This window comes from Heteronotia binoei, chromosome 1 (genome assembly GCF_032191835.1).
Source record: "Heteronotia binoei isolate CCM8104 ecotype False Entrance Well chromosome 1, APGP_CSIRO_Hbin_v1, whole genome shotgun sequence".
NCBI classification, from domain to species: domain Eukaryota; kingdom Metazoa; phylum Chordata; class Lepidosauria; order Squamata; family Gekkonidae; genus Heteronotia; species Heteronotia binoei.
In genome coordinates, this window is record NC_083223.1 from 242132347 (window position 1) to 242151850 (window position 19504).

Genomic DNA, 19504 nt, shown 5'->3' on the forward strand with positions numbered 1-19504 from the left:
AATCCTCTATAAAGATTTGATTTTAATCGACTGCACGCATCCACCCTCATACAGGCACCATGGCACCAGGACTGTGAATTTCAACTATCAGAAGATCAGTGGATGCACATCTGGTCCTCTCCCTCTTATACATCTCCTTCCTTGAATATACAGGCTCAAAGTCTCAAGCTGCTTTCTAGATGGTATATGACTCCCAAAAGGCTGCACAGCATCTCAACAAAGCACTCTCCATATTGCTGGAAAGCATGTGGATTAGAAGCCAATCACCTTCATTGCTGGTGGCATTGTAAAGTCATACAAGATTTTTGGCAACTAGTGTTAGCACACATTAAGACAATTACAGGTTACAACATTACTCCGAAACCGGAACTGATTTTACTAGATTTATGGGTAGATTTTCCTGTTCCAAACCTAAGCAAAGCTCTGATCTCTATACTCCTAGTAGCTGCAAAAATGGTGATTGCTTTTCATTGGAAACATCCTGGTCCCCTCCAAATAAAATTCTGGTATGCAGAAATCTGGGAAATCTATGCAATGGATAAAATCTCTATGTCACCCCTACAGATAACTCTAATCCCTCGAAGAACCTACTATATAAATGGCTTCCCTTTCTCGAAGCCTCTTACAATCAGCAGTGTATGGCTAGCTCATGTATTCCTAGTCGGTTTTATGACATTAACTACCTGAAATATATGATATGGAGACTGTAATAGTTTAAATATTATTTGCATTGCAATTTTTGTTAATGGTCATTGAGAAGTTCTTAATGTCTACTTATATACTTAATTTATTTTGTTTTTGTACAGCTCTATATCTGTAATTTGCTTTTTTAACTCAATGCTGCACTTGTTGACATTGTTACTGTTCATATAAAAGTTAAATTCATCATTTTTTTAAAAAAAAGACAGGTTGAAAATATATGGAGTTTTTGGTATTCATGTCATGTCATATGTGATGGATATTATTATTAGAGAATATATGTATAGACTTTATAGGAACAAACCACACTGAGTCTTTTGTAGTTGTACTACTTTATTGGATCAAATATATTTTCTATAGCATTGTTACAAATTGCCTTCATGATTTTGCTTTTTCATTACCAATTCTGTCATACCTATGTTAACAGAGACTGCTATAGATATTGTGAGGGGGGGGACCAGAGTCTGATGCATACATGGGAGTCTGATGCATACATGTTCAACAAAATTACAGACTCCAGATGACAGGTGGTATTTCTAATGCCCCCCCCTCCATGCTTTAAAAAAAATCTCCTAAAACTGGTACACCACAGAAGGCTAAGCCTTCCTTTGCTATTTTCTATATTTATGGAATTTGATGTGGGAGAGCGTTCAAAAACATGATTTCCCCCATCTGCTGTGCTACAATTCGCAAAAGGCTTCATGTTCTGTTTCACTGCATTTACACAGTGCTCAGCTTTCAACCTTTACTTATGAGAAAATACTACAGCACTTGATTGTGGGTAAGTACACTGAAGATGACAGCCAAACTGCCAAATCTAGAGCATTTTTATCTCTGTTCCACAGTTTGTATTGAAGTGCTGAACATCACTGTATGAGTAAAGCTCACTCCTGCCCCCCAATAGAACAAGAAACCCCAGTGCCCCCAAGTCCGCAGTACCCTTTGGGGTTCTTGCTTAGATACTGCTGGTGGTAATCTTCAGCATAGTAGAACTCTGGAGCTTCACGAATTTCAGTAGTGATTGCGCCAAAGCCACTCCTTGTCAATATCTGCCAAAAGAGAGAAAGAAAGAACATCTTATGAACTGCCTGTGCCTGTATTAAGAAGTTACATTCATGGTTGATGATAAATGAGAAACCAGATATTCAAGAGAGCTGGTGTTGTTTACTGGGGAAGCATTAGGCTTGTGTTTTGGTGTCAACTGAAAGGCCTGAACTACCTCCAGAGCTACTGAATAATTAGAAATACAGACAAGGTTCGGCCCCTTCCCAGCCAAGCCGGCTTGCCGGCGCTTGGGCTGGGGGCCGTCTTTGCCTCCCTGGAAGGAGGGAGGGGCGACATCACCCGACATACGGGTGTTTGTCCGGGGCGCGGAGCTGGGGCTTTATAAGCCCTGGCTCCCGCCCCCTCAGCACGCAGTTCCTTTGGCTCTCTGAAGGAGAGCCACGTGCGGTTGCGGCGCGGAGAGGCCCGATCGGAGAGGGACCTCGGCGTGGCGGGAACTGCAGCAGCGCGAGCGTCGGCTCCTGTGCGCTCGGCGAGGTCGCGTGCGGCGGCTGACTGGCGCTGGCGAGGCTCAGCTTGTTACTGTGTTTTTGGCGATTAGCGGCCGGTAGGCCTGAGCGGGCAAAGCTAGCGCGGCGGCCTTGATTCCCCAGCCCCTTGGCCATGTGGGGCCGATCCTGGGCGGCAATTTAGGTGGCAGCGTGCTGCGGCCACTCTTGCTTTCCCTCAGAGCGAGGGAGCGCGCAGCGGCCCCCTCTTAGCGGGTAGTTCGCAAGCGGGGGATCAGTTGCAGGGCAGTTGCCTTTCATTGGGCTAGAGCCCGTTGGAGTGGGGCTTCAGCCAGTTTGGGTCATTAAGCACTGAGCTGCTCTTTTGGTTAGGAGTTGGGGCTTGTGGGTACTTTGGTGGGCGCAGATAATTGCCTACCCCCCCTCCCCTTCTTCTCTGGCCGGTCAGTCTGAGCCCTTCTTCACTGGTTGCATATAAGGAGTTTGTAGACAGCTGGCCATTATGGCTCTATCACGCAGCTGTGGTGTTAGTAAGCTGGGGTTTGGGCTTTGATCTGTGCCCTTCTGGGAAGGTCCCCCCCCCTCATTCTATTGTGCCTGATGGGCCCGGCCTTGCCTCATCCACCCCCCCCCCCCATCCTCCCAGGTTGATCAGTGGCTCCCATATGGTAGGGACGTTGCCGTGTTTCAGGGTCGGCGCAGTCAAGCGCTCTCCCTCCTTTTACACTGTGCCCGCTGATGGCGGGGAAGAGGTTAACGCTGTAGTATTGCAGGCCCAGGCTCTGCTCAGGATCTGACCAGGGTGGACGGTGGCTCAGTTGTAGAGCAGTGGCTAAGGAAGCAGAAGGTCCCAGGTGCAATCCCCAGCATCCCCAAGAGAGGGTCCAGGCAAATTAGGTTTAAAAACCTCGGCTTGAGACCCTGGAGAGTTGCTGCCAGTCTGAGAGGACAATGCCGACTTGGAGGGACTCAGGGCCGGATTCAGTAGAAGGCAGCTTCATATGTTCGTAGGGGCATATGTTCATCTGAGTTGATCCCTGGCGGAAGTCGGGGGTGCAGGTAGCTGGCTCGAGGTTGACTCAGCCTTCTATCTCCCCAGTTTGGGGAGAGCCAGTTTGGTGTAGTGGTTAAGTGTGTTGTTTCTTATCTGGGAGAACCGGGTTTGATTCCCCACTCCTCCACTTGCACCTGCTAGCATGGCCTTGTGCCAGCCATGGCTCTGGCGGAGGTTGTCCTTGGAGGGGCAGCGGCTGTGAGAGCCCTCTCCAGCCCCACCCACCTCACAGGGTGTCTGTTGTGGGGGAGAAAGATGAAGGAGATTGTGAGCCGCTCTGAGACTCTTCGGAGTGGAGGGCGGGGTATAAATCCAATATCTTCTTTTTCCTATCTTGGAGCTGCTTGGGGGCTGGCCTGATTTTCTCTCCCCTAGTTGGGTGGTTGGCTGCAGGGTGCATTAACTTTTGGGCACCCCTCCACTTATTGTGTCAATTAGGCTGGTCAGGGGAACTTGGGACCGGCCGGTTTAGGTTTCGCACATGTACTGCTTCGTGCCTGTCTGCGGGTTGGAGGTGTCCTGATGGCACCCATGAAAGTGCAGGGCGGGTCTGAGGGCAAACGGCCTGCCCGCCCGCCAGGGGGCCAGGCCCGCAGCCCGGTCCTGCTGAGAGCCGGGGCAGGGTAAGTGGGTCCGATGGGCCACTACGGGCCTGTTTGAGGCCCGCGAGCAGAGAAGAGTCGCCGGGGTGCTCCCATCGGGGAGGGGCATCGTCGCACCTCTGGGTGCTCATTGTAGCTGACTTTTGATGGAAGTGCTGGCCCACTTGTCTTCTTTACAGGGCGACACACCTGGGCCCGAACCTCAGGTGGAACCGGACCGGGAGGATGGCCCGAACGAGGGTCTGTCGGGTGATCGGGTGAGCGGCGACGCGCTTGGAGGTGAGGTGCAGCGGACCCCAGCTGTGGCTTGAACGCCCTTGGTGTTGGGGGTAAGCTCCTTTTGCAGCAGACACATGGGTGCCCCTGGGGTCCTATTAAAATGCCATCCCCCGCCCTGGCGGCAGGGGGTGGGGCTTGGAGTACTGGGCGGTCCGGAACTCTCGCTGAGCAGTGGGGTGCCGGGCCGCATTGGGTGGTTTGGGCTTACAGGGTGGGTCACCAGGCTGCCCCGGCAGGGACACTTGCTGTTCCCATGGTGTCCCCCCCCCCAGCATTTTGCCCCGGGGGGCAGCAGTATGCACATCTGCAGGGGGCGTGGCCTGGTGTAGCACCAGGCTGGGCCTAGTGTGCAGGGCAGAAAACCCTACAATTTTAAGTGCGAGTGTTCGCTTTACGGGGGGGGGCACGCCTTCTCCGCCTATACCAGGTCGAAGCCGAGGCCCGGGGGTAGGCGCCCCGGCGGGGATTGTGGCTGCAGTCAGCAGCCCCCCCCCTGGAAAAGGTGCCCGGCCCCATTCAACTGGGGGTACCCAATTGCTTATTACTTAAGTTCCCATGTAAAGTGGAGGGTCAGTATCTGCCGGAGGTGTTTTCTTTGGGGTTTTGGATCCCTTATCAGGGGCCTAGGCCCACATTGTGCATAGCCCCCCTGGGGGTGGTGCCTAATAAAGCGCCAGGGGAATATCACCTCAATTTTCACCGGTCATACCCTGGAGGGGGGCTGGTAAATTATGGAATTATGTTCGGTACGATGCACTCTCTTTGACCAGTCGGTCAAATTTACTGTGGGGTTGTGGTGTTGGGGCTGCGATGGCAATATGCGACATTAAGTCGGCATTTTGCCTCTTGCCAGTTCATCACAAGGATCTCGAGTTCTTGGGTTTGGTTTTAAGAGCAAAATTTTACATGGATCGCACCCTCCTGTTGGGGGTTCGGTCTCCTGCTCTGTATTTGAGCGCTTCAGCTCCTCGGTCGAGGGGACGTTATAGGATAGGGTCGGGTTCAATAACACGGCGTACTATCGGGATGCCTTTCTTTGGTCGGCCCAGCGGTTGTAAGGTGATGGGCCTGGCTCTTACATGCTTTTCAGGTGTTGGCCATTCGGCTGGGGGACCTTTGGCATACAAGAATGCTGAGAGGCCTAGTACGGTGCTTACATTTTAAGCATTGAGCTTGATATTCGCCAGCAGGCGTTTCGGTGACCAGAGAATAAGGTGGCTGACCTTAGGGGCCGTTTGTGCCCTGGAGGGGGCAACGCGAGGGGTCGCTGCTCTAATTACATCAGGTGGTTGGTCACCTTAAATTTGCATGCAAAGTGGTGCACCCGGTAGGGCCTCTTGGGAGCATATTTGGGACGCTAGGGGTCACCGGCGTGGGCAGCTGGTTTAGTAGGGATATGGTAATTTTTGAAATTGTCCCTATTCTAGCGGCCATTTGACTTTGGGGTGAGCTACTCGCCAACCAGTTTGTGCTTGTCTCGGGCGATGACAAGTTATCAATTCTTTGACCTCTAGGTCGGGTTGGTGATGTACTCAGGTTATTTACACTGTTTTACTTCCGGTGGAATACTTGGTTCCCGACAGGGCACGTACCCGGAGGCTGCAATGGGGTGGAGGACGTTCTATCTTGCCAATAGATGGAGCGCTTTCGGCAGCTCGCCCCGGAAGTGGACTCGCGGTTGGCGCAAATGCCACTGGCCCTCTGGTATCTTGGGAAGCTGAACCTGGTTAGGTCATTCAGCTGGTTTTGGACTTAGTACTAAAAGGATTTATGGTAGAGTGGCTTCCCTATTCCGGGAACTTTGGAGGGCTGCTGCGCGCTGCAGGATTACTAGCCGTTTTCGGCGGCTCATTTTATGTACTTCTGCGTGTTGCAGAAAGAGAGGTTTGGGGTTGAGGACTATTCGGGTCCAACTGGTGGCGTGGGCCTTTATTAGTGAAGCCCCTGGGTTTGTTGAGGGCATTCGACAGTGCGGAACTGCATGTTAGTTGGCTGGTTCCGTGGCATGGTTATGCAGCCCCCCTTCCAGGGCCGCTCTGCTTCATCGGCTTTGTTGATGGCCTTTTTCGGCGCTATGTTTAGCGAGTGGGTGTACGGTTTAAGACCGCCCTACGGGGCGGGTGCCCCAGGCCAGGGATGTCAACAAGGTTGGCCTGTGGATGGCGACAGCCTTTGGTGCTAGGTACGCCCGTTGGTAACCAAGGGGGTATTTGTGCAGGGTGGTGGTTTCATCGCCTCCTGGTTGTTATCTGTTCTGACAATTTTCTATCTTTCAGGTGCTGTGGCTCATAGTGAGAGGATCGTTTTCTCATCTGCGCACAGCAGGGTGTCCAGGCAACCCAGCACGCTCATTGTAGTGCGGAGAGAGGAGGGCACCTTCTCCGCACATCTCGGCTTTCACCTGGGCGGTTTCAGGGGAGCCCCTATGGCCTAGCACCATGTGTGCAGGTGGTCGGCATAAACCGTAGATGGGCTACACGGCTCAGTGCGGGGACTGCAGATCACGGAACAGCCTCACCTGAGCGTATCCTTCCGAGGGGGATTGACGCTATCACAGGTGGTGAATGGCTTGGGGCCTGGCCGCTCAGCAACAACCCGAATCTGGCGGGTTTGTGCTGGGGGCAGGGTGGCTCACCCTATGGACAAGGCGGGGTCAGGGTGTGACCCCAGGGCTTGTCCTCTCGGCTGGCCCTGGTATGGTCAGCTGGATCGGCATGCAAGAGTGGAGGTGCCCCCCCCTTTCACCTGGTGGTATGGAGCGCGCTAGGCGCAAGGCCATTAGGGCCCTATGAAAGCCATGGAGAATGGCTTGGGCTCTCTCCCAGCAGGCTTGGCCGACCTCCGTGAAATTCAGCGGAGGTGGCCTGGAGTTATTTTGGCAGGGTCGACAATCCTGCCGCGTAGGGTGTGGAGCCAGGCCATTTCTCCAAGCGGGTGGAATTGAACGCGCCAGGCGTAAGGCCGATAGGGCCATTTAGAAAGCCATGGAGGGGGGATTGGGAATTTTTCTCCCCCATCCGGCCATATGGGTCGAGCAGGCCGACCTGTATCGGCCGGATGGCGTTCATCTGTCTGAGGTGGGTAACCGGGCCTTTTTAGATGAGTTACGGCAGGGGGTGCGGTTGGCTCTGGGCCACCCGTTGGGGCGCTAATGCCTAAGCAGAGGCTTGGCATTGGCGGTGGCTGGAGGAGGTTTGGCCACAGGGTTTTCCAGGGGAGCACCTATGGCCTAGCACCGTTGGTGCGGTGGTCTGCAGGAACCGTAGATGGGCTAAACGGCTCAGTGCGGTGATGCAGATCACAGGGAGCCTCACCTGGGTGGATCTTTCCATGGGGATTGATGCCAGCCCAGTGGGTGATGGCTGGAGGCCTGGCCGCTCAGCTACAACCCGAATATGGCGGGCTTGTGCTGGGGGCAGGGTGGCTCGCCCTTTTGGACAAGGCGGGGTCCAGGTGTTGACCCCAGGGCTTGTCTGGTTCGGTACTTTCACCCCCCTGCCAGTTACAGGTTAATTGTTAATAAAGCGGCCTGGTTTAAAACCCAACACTTGTGTCTGCCTCTTCATTCCGACTGGGGGGGCAAGGTTCGGCCCCTTCCCAGCCAAGCCGGCTTGCCGGCGCTTGGGCTGGGGGCCGTCTTTGCCTCCCTGGAAGGAGGGAGGGGCGACATCACCCGACATACGGGTGTTTGTCCGGGGCGCGGAGCCGGGGCTTTATAAGCCCTGGCTCCCGCCCCCTCAGCACGCAGTTCCTTTGGCTCTCTGCCCACCCCCCCTTCCCTTTTGGCAGTACAGGCGTATGCCGGTCGCCTTATTAGGGGCCAGGTAGGAATTTTTTCACTTCCACACAATTGGCGCATGTGGGGGTGTTTTTTGCCTACCTTGCACTGCCTAGTAGGTTAGGATTTGTTAGTGGTATTTGTTATGGTCGCAGGCTGGAGGAGGTTTGGCCACAGGGTTTTCCAGGGGAGCACCTATGGCCTAGCACCGTTGGTGCGGTGGTCTGCAGGAACCGTAGATGGGCTAAACGGCTCAGTGCGGTGATGCAGATCACAGGGAGCCTCACCTGGGTGGATCTTTCCATGGGGATTGATGCCAGCCCAGTGGGTGATGGCTGGAGGCCTGGCCGCTCAGCTACAACCCGAATATGGCGGGCTTGTGCTGGGGGCAGGGTGGCTCGCCCTTTTGGACAAGGCGGGGTCCAGGTGTTGACCCCAGGGCTTGTCTGGTTCGGTACTTTCACCCCCCTGCCAGTTACAGGTTAATTGTTAATAAAGCGGCCCGGTTTAAAACCCAACACTTGTGTCTGCCTCTTCATTCCGACTGGGGGGGCAAATGGGAGTGCTGCTCATTTGCCAGCTCCAGAAGGTGCAACAGAAAGGTTTAGTAGCAGCCATTAGTATATCCTCCACCTCACAATATTTCCTGACTGTGCAGCTTTGAGATTTTTCCAGATGACAGAAAAACAGAGTAGCCTGAATACTGTAGCATCATTTCCCGCACACTTCTCTCTGGCTGCTGTTGATTCTTCTATACACGGCCGTACCTGATTTCTGCATGCATAAGGGCTCCTTGAAAAACACCAATCTCCTGCAAGCAGAAATGCTTGTGGCAGAGAAAGCAAGCCTCTGCAATGGCTGGAGAGAAACATGCCTGAGAGCAATGTCATAGGATCCAAACAGAATCAGTGGGCCAGACAATACAAGGATGAGTAGAGAGATTAACAAGGGAATGCTGAGGATGAGGAAGAGCTGAGCCCCCATGGAAGTGCAAGTAAGAGGAAACTGGAATGGTCCAGAAAAGTGCTGAGCACTGAAAAGGGACACGAAAGGAGAAGGAAGTGAATTGACAAGCAGAGATAGGAAGCACTGTGGTAGGAACCAGGGGGTGAGGGAGTGAGAATTGGCAATTATTATGAATAATTTTATTCATAATTTGGTCATTATTGTGAATCATGTTTGTTGATATACACAACAAAACAAAATCTCCCCCAGTGTTACAAAAGATGTACAGTACGGCCTTATTCCATGGTAATTATTCCATGTGGGAATTTTCTACAGAAGTCACACAGTCTCCCAGCTGCACAGCCTCCCGCCAAAGGAGGGCTTGTTTCCATAATAAAACTGCTCATTCTGGAAGCAATCACAAGGTGATTCACGCAGAAACCCAGGACCACTCATCATACCCCCACTATGCTAGTTCTGCTCCAAAGAATATTTTTAGCTTTCGGTATGCAATTTCACACATAGGGAAACGCTCACTCAGCACATGCTGAGTTTGTGAAGAAGTGGTGGCACAGCTAGGAAGGATGTGGTGAGTCTCCTCATGAGGTGATGCTGAACTCAGCTGTGTGAGAAGCCCCAAGCACAACCACTGATGCCAATCAAGGAAAGACATCATCATCATCGTGTGCAGTGAAGTCACTAATCGCTCCTGGTGACTCCCATGGGGTTTTCAAGGCAAGAGAGAATCAGAGGTGGTTTTTGCATTTTTCTTTCTCTGCATAGCAACCCCCGTGTTCCTCTGCATAGCAACTTCACAGTCTTCCCATCCGACTACTAACCACGGCTGACCCTACTTCACTTCCAGGCTCTGGTGAAATCAGGCTAGTCAGAGATATTCAGACTGTAAATTACTAACAAAAATATTTTCAATCTGGAATCAGGAAGATGGATACATAGTTTTCGTAAGAGGGGAAAATATCTTTTTCGCTTTATGTGGTAAAATTCCGCATATAGGATGAATTATGCAAATCAGACAACTTTTCCTGTCTAATTTGCATAATCTATTGTGTTCCTGCTAGGTATATGAGAAAACAAATCTGTGCAGGGCAATGAAATCCCACCACTTGTTTTTAAGTTAGATTTTCCTTCGGTTCTTTAAATGCTGCATTTATTTGCTATTTATCGTCTTTATTGGAAAAGCACACATTAAACCAAACATGAAATACATGATTATGTTGTCAGCCAGGAAAAAAATATTTACAATGAACAGTTTTCATTAATGCCTTGAAATGATTTTTCATATTGCAGCAATGAAAGGGTATCCATCTCTCATTCAGTGTCTTAATTATTTGCCGATATTTTTGCATACCAGTACAGTGAACTAATTACAACATCCATGTGTCCACCGTGTGGGGTTTGTAACATATGAATTGGCCTTGAGATGATGCTGAATCCTGATCTTGGTAACCATTTCAATGGTAGCACACTGTGATAGTCACACATACACAGGCCAGAAAGGAATAGAACGGAAGGTTCTCAAGTTCAACCAGGTGAACTACTTGGAAGCATTTGTTCATTGTGCCAACATGAAGTGATCAAGGGGGTACAGTCTGATCTCAGGTACACTGAAATGATACAATAGGCTTCCATAGATCAATTCAAGATTCATGTGGATGGAACACTCTGATTTCACATGAATCCAAACCGGGCTTTTGTTTGGTGTAGTGGTTAAGTGCGCGGACTCTTATCTGGGAGAACCAGGTTTGATTTCCCACTTCTCCACTTGCAGCTGCTGGAATGGCTGTGGGTTAGCCATAGCTTTCATAGGAGTTGTCCTTGAAAGGACAGCTGCTGTGAGAGTTCTCTTAGCCCCACCTACCTCACAGGGTGTCTGTTGTGGGGGAGGGGGAAGGTAAAGGAGATTGTGACCACTCTGAGACTTTGAGATTCAGTGTATAGGGCGGGATATAAATCCAATATCTTCTCTTCTTCCTTTTATATCATTGAATTGGTTTTTAATGTTAGTAGTTTTATTGTTGATGTTTTATATTGTTGGATTTAAATGTTTTTATAATATCACTGTATGTTTTGTAATATGCTGTTAGCCGCCCTGAGCCCGCTAAGGTGGGGAGGGCGGGATAGAAATAAAATTTATTATTATTATTATTATTATTATTTTGCATGATTTGCCATAGAAAACCACTGAAGGGAATAGTAAGGTTTGTCCCATAATCTGCATCCTGGAATTGTTTATGCTCCTGGCATGTAAAGAAGTACAGATTTTCCCCTCTTCTTTGCCACTGCTCTGTCCTGTCTTCTTCCTCAGAGCCCTTTATCAGTATAGTGGATTTGAGCCATTGCCCCTCTGCATCAATTTACCACAGCCACCTTGCTAAAGAGACCTGTTCATCTACAGTAATCCTATTTAAAGTGCCATAACTGTACAAATTCAAGAAGAAGAAGATATTGGATTTATATCCCGCCCTCCACTCCGAAGAGTCTCAGAGCGGCTCACAATCTCCTTTACCTTCCTCCCCCACAACAAACACCCTGTGAGGTGGGTGGGGCTGGAGAGAGCTCTCACAGCAGCTGCCCTTTCAAGGACAACTTCTGCCAGAGCTATGGCTGACCCAAGGCCATTCCAGCAGGTGCAAGTGGAGGAGTGGGGAATCAAACCCGGTTCTCCCAGGTAAGAGTCCGCACACTTAACCACTACACCAAACTTGCTCTCCTGCATTTTTTTTTTTAAAAAAAACTTTATTAAAAGGTATATTTCACATGTAATTTCAGGACAAGAAAGTATGGGAAATGTATTTGTACTATTGTACTGGATTGAAATGCATTGGGATGGCTGCTCTGGGTACAGCCTCTGTCGTTACCATTTTGACCTCAGAAGTGGCTTCCTAGACATCTTTCTTCTTGCAGCCAAGAAGTATTATGGGAAACATAAGAAGTGTTGCAAAGTTAAAAGGCCCAGTGTCTGGGCCTTAATTAACTACTGATGTAGCTAATCAGAGACACAGACATTGTGTTTGTATGGATAGTTAAACATATTTTTATGGTATTGACCTAAAGTATTTCCAGCAAATGTTTCTGGTCATTCTCTGTTCCATTCCCATATGTTTGTAACTTTCTCCCCAAACACCCCCATCAGGGTCCTTAACCCTGTTGAGCTCACAAAAGCACTTTTTTAGAACACTGAAGGAGTGACACCACAAAATGGCTGCCATGGGATCTGGGGCCAATAAAAAAATATTGAAAGGTTCTAAGAAAAGCATCCTGTGATTGAGAAAACTCTTTCTGAAGGTGTGTTTCCTGCACACACAAAGAAGAGCCCCTGGACCATGGGTGGCCAGACTGTGGCTCTTGAAACTCTCGCTGCTCCATCAGCTAGCTTGGAGAAGGCATTGTCTTTTTAAATCACTTCTCTCAAATGCGGCTCTCAAACATCTGATGTTTATTCTATGTGGCTGTTACATTAAACAAGTTTAGCCAGCCATGCCCTTCTGAAGTCTTCTGAAGCACCTCCTGAATCAGTGAAAAGCAGAAAAGTCAGGACCAGCTATTTCCTTTAAAGAAAAAGTGAGTGCCAGGAAGTTTATTGGTGAGCCCAACAGCACTCACAAGCTCCACAATCAGTATCTAAGTGATACTGATTCTCCCTTCAAATTCTTTCTCAATACCCATCCTTTCCATGAAGGCTCTGGCTTGACTGTTTAGTCTTCACCCCCAATTAAAATTCAGTTCTCATCATAAGGTTAAACTTCTGTCTCTGCACTGTATCCCTCTTAGGATTCCAAGTGGGGCCTCACATGATGAGCAAGCAACAGCAACAAGAAAAATCTGTCCCTGGAGAAATCTAGGCCATCAGAGAGAAGGGTTCTAGTCTAACCTTCTCCCTTACTTGCTAGTTTTCTGTGTGTGAGGGAGGGCAGAGAGTAGCACTTCCATTCATGACAGCTTCCACCTGCATTTTGAAGTGATAATTTTGACAATAAACATTCTTTTGCGGGTTGTCTCTCATACACACACATACACCCTGAAATGGGACCAGCTCTCTTATTTCTATCTCTGCACAGGCCAGTAAACAAGTTTTGGACTATTGCCACAGCAGAGTAAGCAGGAACTGCACCTGATCTCATTGTACTCATTGAGGAAAATAGCCATTCCAGAGAGTGGCCTCTCTGGATGCCAGCTCTCAGAACATTAATCAAGGCCTCTCAGTGCGCCTTGAGCTACAAAAGGATCCTGCTGCATTAGCATTCTACTAAAGAAAGAACTGTACTTGCATATACATTCCTCACAAATAGGCCAGATTGTCCCAATAACACAACAAAGACTGTTCGGAATTGCCCAACAAAGCCACAGGTCACTGATGGAACCAAGACTGCCCCCAAGTAAACCCTCTACCTGCCGACAGATCTATGTTTTGCTTCTTTATATGGAAATACTTCCATGACTCAGAAATCTCCCTTCCTCCTCTTCATCCAGGCAGAGGACATACCTGGCTCCCTCTTTTCAGGTCAGCAAAGAAAAAGGTATTTCACCTTAGACTCAAGCTTCTCACCCTAGCATCTGTTCCTGAAGCACCCTTCTGGCAGGCTCCAAACTACTTGTTTGTGCACCCATGTTTCTGCTGAAGTCCTTGCCTACTACAACATCATAAGGCCTATGCCCTTTGCCTCTCTGGATTACTTTGATGTCTGGACATTTACACTGTACTGAGAACAGATCCTGTGCCAGACATGCATGGATAAGCAGCTATAGCCAGCTCTGCCACCACCCCCTTTACCTAATGCTGCACAGAGCATGGCTGCTTGTAATGTCTGGCTCTTGATGTGGGCTTCTAGTCTTGGGTCTCATGGAATGCTTGGTATTATTTTGACTGCTTGATGCTACAAATTCCCCAGCACAGATATTTACACTGTTACCCCGCCCCCCCTTCACATTGAATTCTTAGTGCACCTTCTGAGTTTGTTGAGGCGTCTTGCTATTCTGCCAAAGATCCCTTATAGCCACTGCCAAGGGTGGGCAGGGAAGCTAGCAGCAACTGTAACACAGGAAGAAGAAGGAAGGAAATCTTTGTTCATGCTTTGGTATAGGACATTGCCCAATTGGAAAGCCAGCCACATGACACCAGCCTCTCTCCAGGGGATGTGCCACACTTGGTTAACTGAACTAGTTGACAACCTCAGTGAGAATTAGATGAAAGCGTTACGATCAAAACAGGATGCCACTGAACAGGGCATCTCCTTGTGCAGTCACCTCCCCACCTCCAGTAGCTCACTGAAATGTCACTTCTCCTTTTATGCGATTCCCTCAGTCCCAGTTCTCATCTTTGGCTGCTTCTGGTGGTGAAAATGCCCTAAATGATATCAGAACACAAGTACCAATTCCCACATTGTGGGAGGAGAAGGGAATGCTTGGAGAGGCAGCCCAATGTAGAAACAAGAAAACAAAAATCGGATGATCTCTATCTCTTGCTCGCTATATGTGTGTGTGTGTATATATATAAAGAGAGAGAGAGAAACAACGAGAGAAAACACCATACAAATAAGTAATAGCAATATTAATACTACTACTAATAAAGTATGAAACCAGCTACTGGCTGCTACAAAGCATGTCAACTCATGCTGAAGCTTCATTATGCCCCTGAGACTCCAAAAGCTGAAGCATCTCCACTTGCAGGGCAGCATCTCCACTTGTGATTATTTTATTGTTTATTATTATTTGGTTATTTAAAAACAGAAATACTGTTTGGAGGAGACCAGCTAAGGAAGTGGGATTTGAGGAGGGGCACTGCTGGCATCATGAGGTGTTTGAAAATGAGAAGGACGCCTTTGTTGTTAACATCTGAACTAATCTGAAAGTGTGGCATGTGTCAGTAAAAGATCCCTCTGCAGGAGGTACAGTAAAACAGCATGAAAGTCAATACATCGTTTTCCAGCCGACAATGTGCAGCAGTTCAACTTAAGCCTGTTGTTTGTGCTGGCCACAGTGCCAAATTTTAGGATGTTTTCAAGAGGCATCCCCCCTGAAACTCAGTGGGTCAGAGAGCTGTAAACAGCTGCTGTGCTGGGCTGCTGCAAGGTTGGACTGAAGCTTTTTAGCAGTGTTAAGACTAGGTTTTTGTAGAAATGGAAATAAGTTCACTTTTCTTTTTCATTCTCTGAACCTATGTCAAACTAGTGGGAAGCAGCTGGAGACCCAAGGGTCAGATCTGACTGGCAAATTTTGACCTACAGCTGACTTGCATTTTTCCTTGTGGATAAACGGAACCTTCTTGCTCAAACTAGTATCCTTGCATCTGCTGCAGCATTTACTTTCAGCCTTACTTTTCTGCAATGTAGCAGCTAACAAATAAGGGGAACAGGAGGTTAGACTCTGACCTCTATGGTCTTCTTTACATCCTCCTGTTGGCAAAACCAGCAGCAAAAACAGAGCTGTGGTATGAAAAGGCTGTTGGACCCTTCAGAGGAACTCTTCTAGGAGAAAGGAGGAATTAAAAGTCTAAGTTACAACCTATTTCTTTCTCTGTTGTCAAGGGAGCAACGAGGGTCTACAGCACTCTAAGCAGGAGTTCTGCCTATAGCACTGTAGAGTTGAGTGTAATGCTTTCAAAAAAACAGCTACTTCCCTCCTCCCATTCATTAGACTAAAACTGGACCTACTCTTTCAACTGTACTCCTCTCCCCCAGTCTACAACTGAAATATTGTGGTCAGCCAGAACCTGACTGGAGGTCTTTAAGTCCTGCAAAAATGTGCTGGTCATCATATTCTGAACCAGCTGAAACTTCTGAAAGCTTTCCCAAGTCTTCCCCATATATACTGCAGGAGTCAATTACAGACTTCACTAAAGCACGTGGCAAGATTATTATTTTACAGGAATCACTACAGCTGGTGTACCAACTGAAGATGATGAAAGGCGCTTGTGGTGCCTATGGGATGATAGAGATGAGGGGGACTCTAAGGTAAATGTCCAGCCTCACCCCCAGCCTCTCTTATAGGTTCTTTACACCCCAACAGTCCACAATCAAATAAAAAGGGGGATGCAAACTTTAAAATACAGATTGATAGCGTATAAGCTCTGTGTTCTCCATAGGTCCCTTATCTGGAAACCTATTAGACCAAGGCTGTACTTATTTGTGACGTAAATAGATATCACTTTTTTATTAGGTATCTGACTTGACAGATAAGACACTGATGGAGATAACAACACAGATTTATTTAACGGAAAATAAAGTATTTAATAAGGTAACTGTTATGTGTAGGTTACTTCAATATATAAAGTAAAACTGGATCTCAAGAAAAGTAAATAAACCCTGAAGAGAGATTTGATTCCCCCTTTTCTGCAAAGGTTATCTCAAGCAGATTCAAGGCTGCCCTTTTGCCTCATACAGAACACCTTTCCACAGAACTTTCACATGCCAGTTAGGAATGATGGGCCCTTAACAGAATGCTTCTTGATCACACTAAAATAAGCTTTCTTCCCTAAACTGACCTCCAAATCCTAACTAAAGCCAAATAAAAGCCTGGCTGAGTTGATGCTCCTTTCCAGAGTCATAAAATCCCTACACAAAGGGGGGGAGGGTGTTCTTCCCCCCACTTAAGCTGAGGCTGGCTCACCCCCTCCCAGCCAATGGAGAACTATGGGCTGTGACTGGCTGACAATCACTTGGATTTCCATGAAACCAAAATCACGATTGGTTCAGAGCTTTGGTGGAGAGGTGGGGATATAAGAATGACAGCTACAGCAGCACTCTAAACTACAAATACCATGAAGGCCTGCATAAGAAATGCAGGGTCTAACAGCACTACCAAGCTGTAACTCTGTTTTCAAGGTACTGGAGGGCAGTGGGAGCTACATAATTTCCCCAAGTCTTGGGAGCTACTGGTTAATGGTGTCTCAGAGGGTGGAGGCAGTCACAAAACGGTGGCTTGGGGAGGGGAGCCAGTCACAAAATGAAGGCTTGTACAAACATGGCAGCATTTCAGAACAGATCTACAGGGCTTGGATGAAGAAACCTTTCATCTGCTGTTTTCCCAAAGCACCTCTTCCCCAAATGTAGCTTCCCCAAATGTAGCTTGCCCTGCATGGGAAATGTATACAGCTAGCTGTTTTCCCTGGCAGAAGGAAACAGCGGCTTTCAGCCCGGGGGGGGGGGGGGAGGTCAATGTACCATGCTTCTTTTCTGTTCACAATAAGTGTGTGTGTGCATGAAGGGTGAGGGGGAAGAAATGGAAAGGATATAGGTGCTGTTGTTTTCTCATCCATAGCAAAGATGCATGTAGGTGTGTATCTCCTTCTCCTCTGCATGAAAGAGAAGAGCAGAGGAATAGCTATGGTACCTTTAAAGGGAAGAATAAGAAACCAATTACTGCAGGAGGGGTGGCGAGTTACTTTCAATTGGTTGCAGAGCAACTGGTCACTCATGAGGGACCTTCTGACCACTTCTGTTCTAGGGGATAGTGTGGCCCTATCCAACGTATATATTATATCACCACCACTGTTAAATTATCTACTAACAGAACCGTTCCGCCTGGATTCAGTTTCTAGTCATCCATCCCACTACCCATTCTAGAAACTTGTTCTGAAAATCAGGAGAAACACAGAGGGTTGTGACTTATATGCTTGTAACAGCTCACCCTCCCCAAAATTCTGTATGATCTCTTCCAGAGCTTTCACACAGATGTTCAATAGCATGCATGAAAAGATGCACTCTGGTGAAACATCATGCCACAAGTAATCATCCCACTCTGGGACCAGACCTACTAGAGTTCAGTGCCTACAACTTCTAATCCTTCCAAGAGACCCAAAATGATAACTTGGTTGATGGCATCAAATGCTGCCAAAAAGTCCAGGAGAACCAACAAAATTGCACCCCCCCCCCATCTTCCTAGCAAAGGTTTGTCCACCAGAGCAACAATGGTAATTTTGGCCCCCAAACTGAGCTGGACCCTGGATTGAAATGGGCTGACATAATCCACACCATCCAGGTATGCTTAGAACTGGGCTGTCACAACCCACTGAAGTACCTTGCCTGGAAGGGGGATATTACTGATTGGCTTAAAGTTGGAAAAATAATTATGTTTGTAAGTGCTGTCAACTGACATGGCAACCCCAGTAAGGGGTTTTCAGGCAAAAGATGAGAAGATGGTTTGCCATTGCCTTCCTCTGCAGAGCCTTCTTTGGTGGTCTTCCATTCAAGTATCGACCCCTGCTTAGTTGCCGAGATTAAGCTATGCTGCGCTGTCTTCCTTCCCAGAAATCTAGGTCTAGAAAAAACTCTTTAGGAGGGTTCTCACAACAAGTCTTTTACCACTTCCCAGAGCTGGTCTCCTTAAGTTAGATGTTATTAAGTATGACGGTTAAGGGTTGAGTGACAGGTGGTAGCCTACAACTGTCCAAGAATGCTGGCAGTACCCTCAGACTTACAACAACTGACAGGGATCCAAGCAAAAAAAAAAAATATGGTGCTAAAAATACATTCATCATTTTTACTGTACTCAGCAGAGGCCAGATCAGAGCCGATGGTCGTTTTCGCACTTAGCGTTTGCTCCCCTTATTCCTCGGCGCAATTATGTCCGGATCATTTTCCTCGTTTTCGCACATTGCCTCTTTAGTGGAGTCGCTTTCCATGAAGCCCCGGCTCAAATCGTTTTTGCACTAGCATCGACTTGAGTTCGATGCCCTGTCAATCATTTTTTTTTTAAGCGCAAGTCTAATTGCGTAACAACGTAACAACGTAAACCGCATCACGTGTGCCGCTTCTGCTTATGGAGTGGTTGCAGCTGTAGTATCCTCCACAGCCCTTTATGTATTAACAGAAGCATTCACAGTGGAGAATCCCAGCACTAGATTCCCCCCCCCCCAACACAAATTCCAGAGTTGCGTGTGTGTGTGTGTATGTGGCAGCTTCTTCCTTTCCCAGCCTCGCTCCCTCCCGGGTGGTGAAGCTGGGATTTCCTCCGCGCTCTTCCCCCTCCCCGGCTGGCGCTTGCAGCCGCAACGGGGACCTGACTGACTCCTGCTGCCAGAGCTCCCCCCCCCGCCCCATTCTGTCCTTCCCCTTCTGTGGCGTGTGTGAAGAGCGACCTCGCGTCTATTTTCCGGAGTTGCGAAATATCGCAATAACGAAGAGAGAGAAATGGAGGGGGTTTTGTGTGTGTGTGTGTGTGGCAGCTTCTTCCCTTCCCAGCCTCGATCCCTCTCGGGTGGCGAAGCTGGCATTTCCTCCGCGCTCTTCCCCCTCCCCGGCTGGCGCTTGCAGCTGCAACGGGGACCTGACTGACTCCTGCTGCCAGAGCTCCCCCCCCCGCCCCATTCTCTCCTTCCCCTTCTGTGGCGCGTGTGAAGAGCGAGCTCGCGTCTGTTTTCTAACCGAGCGGAATGTAGCCAGGGAGGAGAATGCAGGACTCCAACTTCCCATTTTATACATGGCGATTTTGTGCAGGTCCAGAAATGCTGGTGGCACAGCTGAGGGAGGCATTGCCTTTTTAAAACACACACACATGAACGCTTTGGCCCACGCCGGCACTAGATTTCCCCCCCCCCAAACAATGTATAATATATAATGCAATTTCGAAGTTGCGAAATAACGCAACAGCGGAAAAGCAACCTCACATACCCGCC

At 48.6% G+C, this 19504-nt stretch overlaps 1 protein-coding gene across 3 annotated transcripts in view; it reads right to left on the reverse strand.

The window, feature by feature from the left end:
* Positions 1-1014: 1014 nt before the first annotated feature.
* Positions 1015-19504, reverse strand: part of MSRA (methionine sulfoxide reductase A) — a 353827-nt gene continuing 335337 nt past the window's right edge. For all 3 annotated transcript variants that reach the window (XM_060250067.1, XM_060250083.1, XM_060250076.1), the window contains exon 6: positions 1015-1748. In XM_060250067.1, coding sequence (XP_060106050.1) covers positions 1584-1748 — 165 coding nt within the window. In that variant the 3' untranslated portion in view covers positions 1015-1583. The remainder of the gene's footprint in view (positions 1749-19504) is intronic.